The following is a 13,757-nucleotide window of genomic DNA, read 5'->3' as shown; positions in this document are numbered from 1 at the left end:
TTCCCAATAATGTCACATTCTTTCATAGATCACGTACATTCCTTACACCACATAACGCCCTTACCACACCATCATACATCTTGATTCTGATATCCCCCAATCCGACAATTTTGCAAATAACATCGTTTCCCATCAAAATGGAACTAGAACTCACCAATCTATAAGTGGTGAATCAAGCTTTGTTGGGCGTCATGTGAAAAGAACATTCCGATTCTAAGATCCAAGAATTCGTGATGCGTTCTGAACCCGATGAAATAGATAACATATACACCATCACTGCTCCCTGAGTCTCCTTGTTTCACTACAATAACATATTTTGACGAACTCTCTTGAGGTTCTACATTCCCTTTCTTCCACTTCGAATATTCCGATTTTATGTACCCAATTTTCCCACACTTAAAACAACGAACGTCCTTCCTCTTCCTGGATTGCGACTGAGTTTTATTACCACTCAATCCGCTTCAAAACTTGCCTCTCCCACGATCCCAATTACCTTTGTAACGTCCCTAAATTTCTTGACATAAAATATCATATAATAAATAAAATGGTCAACCCGAACCCATGGGTAGCGAGGACACCTGTCAAACACAGCGGAAAACCTAGCAGTAGTAAACATAAAATCTCAAACATCCAATCATAAAATATAATACCAGAGCATTCTATACATCCTCACATACATCAAAATACCTCTAGGGTCAAACACAAAATAGCTCTGATGCTATTACAAAATCTTACCTTTCTCACAAGGTAATCTCACTAGCTCAACGGCGGCCCTGACCCGCCAGTCTCTCAAGGGCTCCTGAAAAATTAATTAAGTTTGGGGGTGAGATACTTCTCAGTAAGGGAAAATAAACTAAATACAGCTGTGTGGCAACATGAATATTTAATGCATTTGTACGTATACAGTACATTTCATAATTCTATAAACATAATCATATCGTACTGGCTAAACATATATTTTCACATTTGTTAATAAATCATATCATACATAAAATCATCTGTTATAACTGTAGTACTAAAAACAAACCCAGGATGACTAGCTAGCTGGTGTCATGTATTACCCCCCCATGACAGGTTGTGCAGCCCGAAGGCGGGACCCTATAATGGCTAGCCGACCACTGCCGAATCAAATATGTCTGTAAGTACGATGAGCCCGCCACACCCTGGTCTGGACTGCTAGGTGGACGTCCACACTCTACTGAAAGCCACATCGACTATCCATCTCCCATTCCCTCGTGGGACGGTAGCACTAATAAGGCCTCATGCCAAAATGAACCCATAGCTACGGTACCGAGCTCCTGGTCTGAACTAAACTAATATCCTGGTTGTGAAAACATATAATACATGATCATACGTAACATCATTACGGCCTCGTGCCGAAAACATAGATACGACCTCGCGCCGAAATCATGCATATGGCCTTGCGCCAAAATCATAGTAAGTATGGCCTCGCGCCAATAATATAAATACGGCCTCGTGCCGATAACATAAATATATGGCCTCGCGCCAAAATTGTTTCAGGTATATATATACTGAAAATACATCATTTATCACATAATCGTCAAAACCATCACAACATAACTCATATTTTCATAATACCTGAAATCATGCTTGGTTCGTAAAATCTTTCACATCATAATACATTTCATATAAAATAATATTCATGCCACACATATGCTGTTAAAAGTCATACTTCATATTCTAAAATCGTGAATTCCTTACATCTCATACATACATATACATTTTAATCATCATAGCAGTATTTTCCCAATCGTACATTTCATTCGTAATACACAATATAACATATGCTTTTCTAAAATAAATTTACTCATAATCAATAATAATTTGTATAGAAAATTATTGCTTTAGTTTATTCCCTTACCTGACTATTGAGAAATTCCTTAGGACCCAAATCCTACGCCCTTAGCGCCCGAAATTCAATTCCTACAATTTACATTTTCCCCAGATTAATTAATCTATTTCTCCAAAATAATACTCATCTAGCCTTCCTTAGGCTCCATATACCTCAAATTAATATTTAAACTATTATTTAATATCCCTACTTAATTTTCCAAATTTTTGCCTGCGGGTCCCAAAATTATACCCGCGGCGCTCACCCGAGCCCTAAATTTCAGAAATCCTACTTCAGTCTCAGATGCTTAATATTTTAGCACTTCTAAATTAATGCTAATTAATTAAAAATAAGCCCCTTAATAATCGCCGCACCCCAAATTTGAGGTTTTGGCCCGATATCCCCACGAGAATTCCGTCCCACTAGACTTGTAGAGAATCATCCCCAAATTCTCGTGGTGGTGTCCATTCGTCAATTGGGCTTATATTTTGCAAGAAATTAAAGGAAAAGGGAAAATGGCGGCAGCGGCGAAGGGAGTGCAGTGGTATCTTCGGATTTTCGAACAGGCGAAAATCCGTCACGAAATCGAGAAGAGAGGGAGAGAGAACGTGAGGAGAGAGAGAGATTGCAGTGAGTTACAGAGAAGAAAAGAAAAGAAGAGAAAAGAAGAAGAAGAAGAAGAAGAATAATAATAATAATAATAATAATAATAATAATAATATATACATAACTTGAATCTCCTGAAGCTTCAACAAGCTTAAGGAGGGTAAATATAATAATAATAATAATAATAATAATAATAATAATAATAATAATAATAATAATAATAATAATAATAATATTTAATTAATATTAATAATAATATATTTTATTAATAAAAATAAATAAATTTTAATTAATTAATTTTTTTTCTTTTTTTTTCTTTTAAATCTGATTAATTAATTAGTTAATTAATTAATTGATTAATTAATTACTATTATTTTTTAATTTTTTTTAATTTTTTTAAAAATCAATCCACTAATATTTTATATCTCTTTTTGGGGTTTTTACATTCTCCCCTCCTTATAAAAATTTCGTACTCGAAATTTGTCATTCCCCTGTTTCCCTTCCTTAGTGAAAACACTTCCAATTTTTATTGATTATCCTCACTTATGGCGGAGGAATACCGTGGTTACAACGAGGGCTCTGGGCGATCACAACTATTCAAAATTCTCCCAAATCCATTCACATTTCAAAACTAAAACTCTATCTATCTTACGTTACACTATACAAATAAAAACTACAACAATATTCCATTCACTTGACTGACTCAATTCTAAGTCCACTGAATAAGTGCGGATATCTCTGGCGCATCTGATCCTCTAGTTCCCAAGAAGCCTCCTCAATAGCATGGTTGCGCTACAGAACTTTTACCAGTGGAATCTTCTTCGTTCGTAACTCCTGCTCCTTCCAGTCAAGAATCTGCACTGACACTTCCTCATAAGCTAACGTATCGCCCAACTCCAGTGCTTCATATCTAATCACATGGGAGGGGTCTGGGACGTATTTCCTCAATATAGAAACGTGGAATACGTCATGGATCCTAGATAGGACCGGTGGTAATGCCAAATGATAGGCAACTGGACCCACTCTCTCAAGAATCTCGAATGGTCCAATATACCTAGGGCTCAGCTTACCCTTCCTCCCGAACCTCATAACACCCTTCAGCGGTGCCACCTTCAGGAACACGTGATCTCCTGTGTCAAACTCCAATTCTCGTCGACGAGTATCAGCATAACTCTTCTGCCGGCTCTGCGCTGTCCGGATCCTGTCTCTGATGAGTCTGACTTTATCCTGAGTCTACTGTATCAGCTCTGGCTCCAATACCTGTCTCTCTCCAACCTCATCCCAGTACAATGGGGATCGGCACCTCCTGCCATACAGTGCCTCATACGGTGCCATCCTAATGCTGGCCTGGTAGCTGTTGTTATACGCAAACTCAACCAGTGGCAAATACTGCATCCAACAACCTCCAAAATCCAGCACACATGCTCGCAGCATATCCTCCAAAATCTGTATCGTCCTCTCTGTCTGTCCATCTGTCTGAGGATGAAAAGTTGTGCTGAACGACAACTGAGAACCCATGGCCCCTTGCAGACTCTTCCAAAAATGAGATGTAAACCGTGGGTCTCTATCTGAAACTATGGACACTGGGACGCCGTGGAGTCTAACGATCTCTTGGATGTATAATTCAGTCAATCTGTCCATGGAGTAGCTAACTCTGATCGGCAAAAAGTGGGTAGTCTTCGTCAATCGATCCACCACTACCCAAATAGCGTCCTGTCCATGCAATGCTGGCGGTAATCCTGAGACGAAATCCATCGCTATATGCTCCCACTTCCACTCAGGAATGTGGAGTGGCTGCAACGATCCCGCCGGTCTCTGATGCTCAACTTTCACTTGCTGGCACATCAAACACTGACCCACACAATTTAATATAATCCCAGGCGATAAATGAATGCGTCACCCCAGAATCAAACAAAACAGTAGCTTTAAATGACAGTATTGAAACAGTACCTGTCACCACATCTCCTGCCGCCTCAGCATCGCCCGGTGTCAAAGTAAAAACTCTGGCTGGGGCCGTATTCCTCTGCTGGCCTCCTCGTGGTGCCTGGTAACCTCCTCGTGCAGGTCTAGGAACAGTACCAATCTGTGTCGGACACTCCCTCATTATATGTCCTGGCTCCCCGCACCTGTAGTAGACACCTCGCCCAGCACGACACTCTCCCAGGTGTCTCTTCCCGCAAGATGGGCAAGCGGGAGATGGCTGTGCACCCTGGAAACCACAATTCCCGGTCTTTTGTCTCTGGTCCCTATAATAGCCACCTCTCTTCCACGCAGCACGATCAGCTTCCTACTGGAAATCAGAAGGTATGGATCTCTTCTTCTACCTCTGCTCCTCAGCCTCCAATCGCTCACCAATCTCTACTATAGTGGCTCGGTCAACCAACTCAGTGAAGTCCTGCAACTTCAATATCGATACCTGCTTGTAAATTTCTCTCCTCAAGCCTCTTTCAAACTGTCGTACCTTCTTCGTCTCATCTGGAATAATGTACGGGGCGAAGCGAGATAGCTCGATGAACCTCGCCGCGTACTGCTGTACTAACAGCCGTCCCTGCTTCATATTCAGGAACTCCGTAATCTTAGCCTCCCTGGAAGACGCTGGAAAATACCTGTCGAAGAATATCTCTCTAAATCGCTCCCAAGTCATCTTTACAGGTATAGTCCTCTGCTGCTCTAACACTCTCACTGCTGACCACCATCTCTCGGCCTCTCCAGTCAATCTGTAGGTGGCAAACAGCACCTTCTGCTCCTCTGAACACTGTAGTACTGCAAATATTTTCTCCATCTCCTGCACCCAATCCTCAGCGATTACAGGATCCATTCCTCCTGAGAAAGCTGGAGGATTCATTTTTATGAACTTCTCGATCGTACAACCATGGCCTACAGACGGACCACCCTGTTCTCTCGAACTCCTGGCAATTTCTGCCATAACCTGCTGTGCTACGCTGCGTAAGACTACATCTGAATCACTACCCGCAGTGCCCGAGGGTCCAGCACCCTCACTCCCACTAGCGTGGGTATTATTGCCACCAAGGTTTATCCTGAAAAACATGTAACCTAACTCAAAACCTCATTCTTTATACATATCACTCAACTCATATGGTATTTTTTCCTAATTAACTCGTCACCCTTGATTTTAATTCAAGGTTCAATCCTGCAACCTAGATACCCAACCCGACAATATTTTACAATGAATTTCCTGAAATCGTCACCCCAGGAAAATCATACAAACCACCACGGAAGTCCTGCATCTAGACTACAAAACTAGACCTCAAATCCTCTTATCCTATACTTTGGTATTATTACTGCTACACTCTAGAGTCTACAGAACCTAGTATCCTAGTCTCTGATACCAAATGTAACGTTCCTCAATTTCTTGACATAAAATATCATATAATAAATAAAATGGTCAACCCGAACTCGTGGGTAGCGGGGACACCTGTCAAACACAGCGGAAAACCTAGCAGCAGTAAACATAAAATCTCAAACATCCAATCATAAAATATAATACCAGAGCATTCTATACATCCTCACATACATCAAAATACCTCTAGGGTCAAACACAAAATAGCTCTGACGCTATTACAAGATCTTACCTTTCTCATAAGGTAATCTCACTAGCTCAACGGCGACCCTGACCCGCCGGTCTCTCAAGGGCTCCTGAAAAATTAATTAAGTTTGGGGGTGAGACACTTCTCAGTAAGGGAAAATAAACTAAATACAGCTGTGTGGCAACATGAATATTTAATGCATTTGTACGTATACAGTACATTTCATAATTCTATACACATAATCATATCGTAGTGGGTAAACATATATTTTTACATTTGTTAATAAATCATATCATACATAAAATCATCTGTTATAACTGTAGTACTGAAAACAAACCCAGGATGACTAGCTAGCTGGTGTCATGTATTACCCCCCCCATGACGGGTTGTGCAGCCCGAAGGCGGGACCCGATAACGGCTGGCTGACCACTGCCGAATCAAATATGTCTATAAGTACGATGAGCCCGCCACACCCTAGTCCGGACTGCCAAGTGGATGTCCACACTCTACTGAAAGCCACATCGACTATCCATCTCCCATCCCCTCGTGGGACGGTAGCACTAATAAGGCCTCGTGCCAAAATGAACCCATAGCTACGGTACCGAGCTCCTGGTCTGAACTAAACTAACATCCTGGTTGTGAAAACATATAATACATGATCATACGTAACATCATTACGGCCTCGTGCTGAAAACATAGATACGGCCTCGCGCCGAAATCATATATATGGCCTCGCGCCAAAATCATAGTAAGTATGGCCTCGCGCCAATAATATAAATACGGCCTCGTGCCAATAACATAAATATATGGCCTCGCGCCAAAACATAAATACGGCCTCGTGCCGATAACATAAATATATGGCCTCACGCCAAAATTGTTTCAGGTATATATATATATACTGAAAATACATCATTTATCACATAATCGTCAAAACCATCACAACATAACTCATATTTTCATAATACCTGAAATCATGCTTGGTTCGTAAAATCTTTCACATCATAATACATTTCACATAAAATAATATTCATGCCACACATATGCTGTTAAAAGTCATACTTCATATTCTAAAATCATGAATTCCTTACATCTCATACATACATATACATTTTAATCATCATAGCAGTATTTTCCCAATCGTACATTTCATTCGTAATACACAATATAACATATGCTTTTCTAAAATAAATTTACTCATAATCAATAATAATTTGTATGGAAAATTATTGTTTTAGTTTATTCCCTTACCTGACTATTGAGAAATTCCTTAGGACCCAAATCCTACGCCCTTAGCGCCCGAAATTCAATTCCTGCAATTTACATTTTCCCCAGATTAATTAATTTATTTCTCCAAAATAATACTCATCTAGCCTTCCTTCGGCTCCATATACCTCAAATTAATATTTAAACTATTATTTAATATCTCTACTTAATTTTTCAAATTTTTGCCTGCAGGTCCCAAAATTACACCCGCGGCGCTCACCCGAGCCCTAAATTTCAGAAATCCTACTTTAGTCTCAGATGCTTAATATTTTAGCATTTCTAAATTAATGCTAATTAATTAAAAATAAGCCCCTTAATAATCGCCGCACCCCAAATTTAGGATTTTGGCCCGATACCCCCACGAGAATTCCGTCCCACTAGACTTGTAGAGAATCATCTCCAGATTCTCGTGGTGGTGTCCGTTCGTCAATTGGGTTTATATTTTGCAAGAAATTAAAGAAAAAGGGAAAAATGGCTTACCCCAGGGAATACACTTACGCCGCTCCTACCACCGATCCACTCTGGTAGAAATGACGGCAGCGGCGAAGGGAGTCCAGTGGTATCTTCGGATTTTTAATCGGGCGAAAATCCGTCACGAAATCGAGGAGAGAGGGAGAGAGAACGTGAGGAGAGAGAGAGATTGCAGTGAGTTACAGAGAAGAAAAGAAAAGAAGAGAAAAGAAGAAGAAGAAGAATAATAATAATAATAATAATAATAATAATAATAATAATAATAATATATACATAACTTGAATCTCCTGAAGCTTCAACAAGCTTGAGGAGGGTAAATAATAATAATAATAATAATAATATTTAATTAATATTAATAATAATATATTTTATTAATAAAAATAAATAAATTTTAATTAATTAATTTTTTTTCTTTTTTTTTAAATCCGATTAATTAATTAGTTAATTAATTAATTGATTAATTAATTATTATTATTTTTATTTTTTTTTATTTTTTTGAAAATCAATCCACTAATATTTTATATCTCTTTTTGGGGTTTTTACAACCTTCCTCCACAAGCCCTTCACATTGTGAACTCTAATCGCTAGCCTTCCTCCTCTGCTGGATCCCCAAAATGCACTCGTGATATCCTCCAACTCCAGGGTTTCTTTGCCCCATGTCAGAGTCGTAACGAGATTCTCATACGTTGGAGACGTAGGTAGGGAATTAAGCAGCGTCAACACTTTGTATTCTTCCTCGAACTTCACATCAACTCGCTTCAAATCATTAATGATATGATTGAATACGTTGATGTGATGAGTCAGGTCCGAACCCTCTGCCGTATTAAGCCAATATAGTTTTTGCTTAAGATACAATTTATTCATTAATGATTTGAACATGTACCAACTCCCCAGTTTCATCCAAACAACTGTCAAGGATTCCTTATCCATGATGTGATACATCACATCATTGACCAGACAATGCCTGATAATAAACACAACTTTCAATTCCAACTCGTGTCGTCCATGCCTTCCGGCTTCTTTCAGTACAGTGCCTTCACTATACCTTGCAGTACCAACAAGTCCTTAACTTTCATCTGCCAAAGTCAGATATTTTTCGTTCCATCGAACTTCACCGAAGAGATCGTAGTCATTGCAACCAATAGCTATGATACCAATTGCTGATTTGAATGCGTAGGAGAAAAACCTTGCAAACTCGAATCAAATCGGAACGAATAATACAAGCACTTGACAATGAATATACGAAACAAACAATCACTCACAATAAGAATAAGGAAAACAAACAAAATCAAAGACATAAGAATTTACGTGGTTCAGCAATTTGCCTATGTCCACGAGAGCAAGCAACTAGATTTTCACTATCTCATGTGAAGCTTACATCAAGCTTCCCTCAAGGGTTACAAAATATAGTATATATACGAACCTTATACTTACAGAAGTTTTAGAACCTATCTAAATCACTCATGTAACAATTCCCGGAGGAAAATCCTCTAAAACCCCCAATTTACTGATCTTCCGATTCAAATTTCGTGACCTGTGCCGAATGAAACTGTCAATGGTTTAGGCAAACTGTCGACGGTTTAATACCGAGAGCTGATTCCTCTGCAAATTGAAACCGTTGATGATTATCTCCCGAAATTGAAACCTGCAGTTAGCTTCCTTGTTTTTCACATCACTGTGCTTCCCATGCGCATGCGTTCCACTCAAATAAGAGTCACATCTCTAATAAATCAATTGGACTACACTTGCCTGAATACAATATAGGTAATCATCTACCATCACATATGCCCATCCCCTCACACCAAGATTTGAACTAAAACCTCTAATTTGGAAGTCTCACATTTTGACTTGAACGTCTTCTAGATTGAAGACATATGTAAGTCAAACCTATGAATCATATGATTTGGTCACAAGAATGAAATGAAATGAAATAAAATTATTCTTTATAATTATATATTTAATCATATAATTATTCATTTTATTGCATTTATAACCCATTTCATTCCAGCATACTGACATTTATAATATAGACCCACACAAGTAGAAGATGTGTTTTGGTACCAATCCTAATAATGTAAGTTTCATAACACCTTAATAGGTTCAAATATTAATTTAACATTATGTAAAACTCTTAATTACAAATAATAAATTAATCATAATTTCATAATGTAATAAATTCACTGATAATATTTGTCATAGTGATGACCATTATAAGTCCACATAATAAAAAAAATAAAAATATAAACTGAATCATATTGGCTATCCCATTTTTGATTTATCAATGGTGACAAATGAACCTTGCAAAACCATTGCGAGTGACATGGACCCACATATCATAGTATAATTCCCTGCATTTCTTTGATTTTTGCACATCAGTCCCCCAAGAACCTATAAATTGATTTGAAAGCCGTGAGTTTCTAATTTCCTGACTTCGTGAGGGAGACAGAATACCAGTCAGTGTGTGTTCGTGGAATCTCCGAGCCAATCGGCCTCTCCTGGTCATCCATTTTTTCTTTCCCTATTAGAATGTCGCCTTGCATCATTATTACCTTTTAGCCTTTATAGGGTTTCTGTTCTTCCCCATCACATATATACTTCTGCAGCAGCTCCTTTATCACTAGGGTTTCAAGCTTAAAATTTGTGATTTTTTACGCAAATCCCCCAAGTTAATTGCAGATATCAGTTCCTTTGATCTCTGGATTTGGATCGGTTTCTGCAATATCGTTCTTCTGGGGTTTTCATGGTAAGTCTTTCTCTTCAAAGCTAGTGATTGAATGCGAAGGTTGTTGGATTGTTCATCTTTGCTATCCTGTGATCACAGTCATCTGGGTTTTGCCTGAATTGCCAGAATTCGTCTTGTTTGTATGTGATGATTGTGATCCGCTTTTAGGGTTTTTTCTTGGTTTTGTTTTGCTTTATTCGTCCGTGCAGAAACTCATTCTCGAAATCCGCAATTTTTTATTTGTATTGTGCTTTTATACCTCAACGTCTGTATGTGGTTGCTGCATTACTATAAGATTTCAGTGCTTTTTGACAACATGTTTGGTATTGCTAAGATGCATCAGGAAATCTTTTTGTTTCTGATTTTTTTTTTTTGCAAATAGAAATGAATGAAATGAATGCCAAGTCGTACTGTGGGTGACGCTCAAGATCAGAACTTGGCCACTTATTTTACTATATTCTGTTTTTCTGTTTGTCCAGGTCTATGGTTTCTCCCTTGCAATGGATGACGGGGAGCTTGATTTCTCTAATCAAGAGGTTTTTTCAAGTCCAAATGTAGGGGAGCTTCCAAGCAGTTGCTCTATGGACAGTTTCTTTGATGAATTTCTGAAGGATACCCATGCTTGCACTCATACCCACACATGCAACCCACCGGGTCCTGATTTCTCTCATACCCACACCTGTTTTCATGTGCACACCAAAATTCTCTCTGCCCCATCTGAAGACAAATCCACTCCCGAACCCGAAGATACTGCAGAATCTGCAGAAAAGAAATCAAAGAAACGTCCATTGGGAAACCGGGAAGCAGTTCGCAAATATCGTGAGAAGAAGAAGGCTCGGGCTGCTTCGTTAGAGGACGAGGTTGTTAGGTTGAGGACTTTGAATCAGCAGTTGTTGAAAAGATTGCAGGGGCAGGCTGCATTGGAAGCCGAGATTGCGAGGCTTAAGTGCTTGCTTGTGGACATCAGAGGGAGGATTGAAGGGGAAATTGGATCTTTCCCTTATCAGAAATCAGCTAGGAGTGGGGATGTGTACCAGCAGAGCATGGTCAATGCAAACTTGAATGGTGCATATGTGATGAACCCATGTAACTTGCAGTGTGATGATCAGGTTTACTGCCTTCATCCGGGAGTGGAAGGCAAAAGTGGAGATGGCTCAGCATTAAATGGCCAAGGATTTAGTGGTTGTGAATTTGAGAATTTTCAGTGTTTAGGTAGTCCAAACTCTGGATTCAAGGAGCTCCCTGGCTGTGGACTTGGGAGTGCAGTGCCTGCTGTGAATTCTTCCAATCCAAATAAGGGGAAAGGTAAATCTTAGGGTGAAAGTATGTTCATTTTTTAATGAAAGTAGGATGATTATGTTCATTTTTTTAATGGAAGTAGGACAATCTGGTTCATTTTAGCAAGATATAACTTTTTTATTGAACATTTTCTTTCGTTTTAGTCTGGAAATATGGTAAATGGCATCTATTATTGCTCGTTCATTGTCTAATTTCCCTTATTATTCGGATTCTTGAAAGGAAATAAGTTGGTATCATGGTGATAAGCAGTTCTGATAAATCTTAAAGCTTGCTTGTTTATGCCCTTAATTTGTTTTTTTTTAACTTCTTAGCTGTTTAGAGCTTACAGGCGCGCAATGCAAATGATTATTGGTGTCTTATAATCTAGTTAGTGTCTCATAGATAGCAGTTGTTGGAATATGCTGCAAAATGGAGCTTGTTGTCTCATAAATAGTAGTTGTGACAACCCCCACCCCTATGTCTCTCTTTCACCCAAAATAAAATAAGATGGAGCTTGTTGGAATATGCTGAAATTTCTCAAGACTGCCCCCTATTCCTATTTTCTGCGGTAAGAGTATGAATATATGTTTCTGTTGGAGACTATTATCCCTACAAAGTTGTGTTTACATCGGAGCAAGAAGTTTAACGATTAATTTGCTATTCTTTTTAACAATGATTCTGCCCCCACATGCCTGCATATGCATAAAGCTTTCACTATGCCTTCTCATGGTATTTTTCCAAAGTTCCCTTCACCATTGCCATGGCATCTTCTATGTTTATTCTTTCAATATTGTACTCATGGGTTCATTTTAGCCTCCATCAAACTTATTTTGGTTGGTGATATTAGGAGGCATGTCTCTTAGTAGAAACTAGATAACTTAATGCAATATAAATAATCACAAATCTTTGTGGATCAATGCTCAAGGGAATTAAAAGAATAAGAAATAAAAACATGCAGAAGTGCTCACTCACCTACCAATCCTCACAAACTTAACCAATGGACAAGCTTGTGCTGGTAAACCTAGGCCCCTTCAGTAACTAAACCCAATCAAGCACTTTACTTTTTTACTAAAAGAAAAAAGGAAAAAATTAATTGGGGATTAGCATGTGACAAATTTTGTTTCTTTGTGCGAGATTATTGTGGTTATCTGTTTAACTTACTGATATCCAAACTTCAGATAAAATACTATTTGTACACACTAATATTCTGAAATTTAGAGTAACCCTATGTTTGGAGAGGTCTTAGATTTGGGTTTGTATTGGATTTGGATAAAATAAAATATAAAATTGGATTGAAATTTATCTCAATCCACCCAAATCTAAATCTAAAGTCCGAAATCCATATTCCCAAACGTAATGTAGATGTGAATTACATTTTCTATGCCCTCTTTGTTTTGTCCATTTTTCTTCATTCCAATGTTCATAAAAATGATGGACTGGCAGACAGTTCAAAATCTTGTGTTAAACTGATTGCTCTTCACCCTCTCGTGATCCTGATCAACATTGTGTTTATTTATTTTATTGCAGGAGCTTGCACTGCAACAGCAAGTTGAGGAGCTAATCAGATGGGGCTATTTTATTCTCTTGAGGGCACATATTTGCTTCCAATAAGAGTTCTGCTGAACTGCTGTGGCCTTGCCCTCAGGTCATTTTGTGTTCATTTTTTTCCTGTCATGTTTTTTTCTGGGCTCCTAGGGCTGGCACTGCTGGTACATATCGAGCTCAATATTAGCTAGATCTGCTTCTGATTTACTGGTGGTTTGGTTGGTAGTAGTGTTCCTGTCCAAGTCTATATGAATGTTTTGTAAAGCCTAGGTTAGAGAGTGTGCATCTACAAAAACTATTGAGCAGAGACAAACTTTTGGTTTTCTATGAAGCTCAAACACCAAAATGAGCTCAAGCTCTCAGCTTTTCATTCTTTTCAGATTACAGAAATGCTTCATTTAGTTTGCAGCTATTATTGTTTGGTGTCCTTATTTTGGGTGTGTTCTCTTTTTTCTGTGCTATGCCAAATCTT

General features: G+C 38.6%; 1 protein-coding gene across 1 annotated transcript; it reads left to right on the top strand.

The window, feature by feature from the left end:
• Positions 1 to 10,159: 10,159 nt before the first annotated feature.
• Positions 10,160 to 13,700, top strand: LOC131156646 (basic leucine zipper 23-like). Its single transcript, XM_058110493.1, has 3 exons — positions 10,160 to 10,483; positions 10,942 to 11,767; positions 13,268 to 13,700. The coding sequence occupies exons 1-3, from the start codon at positions 10,481 to 10,483 to the stop codon at positions 13,291 to 13,293; spliced, it is 855 nt and encodes a 284-aa protein (XP_057966476.1). The 5' UTR covers positions 10,160 to 10,480; the 3' UTR covers positions 13,294 to 13,700.
• The last annotated feature ends 57 nt before the right edge of the window (positions 13,701 to 13,757 follow it).

Source organism: Malania oleifera, chromosome 5, assembly GCF_029873635.1.
Source record: "Malania oleifera isolate guangnan ecotype guangnan chromosome 5, ASM2987363v1, whole genome shotgun sequence".
Lineage (NCBI taxonomy): Eukaryota > Viridiplantae > Streptophyta > Magnoliopsida > Santalales > Ximeniaceae > Malania > Malania oleifera.
This window is presented reverse-complemented; position numbering and strand designations above follow the sequence as displayed.

Coding starts and splice junctions, on each gene's coding strand:
- LOC131156646 (XM_058110493.1), top strand. Junction 11,768..13,267: donor CAATCCAAATAAGGGGAAAG/GTAAATCTTAGG, acceptor ATTTTATTGCAG/GAGCTTGCACTGCAACAGCA.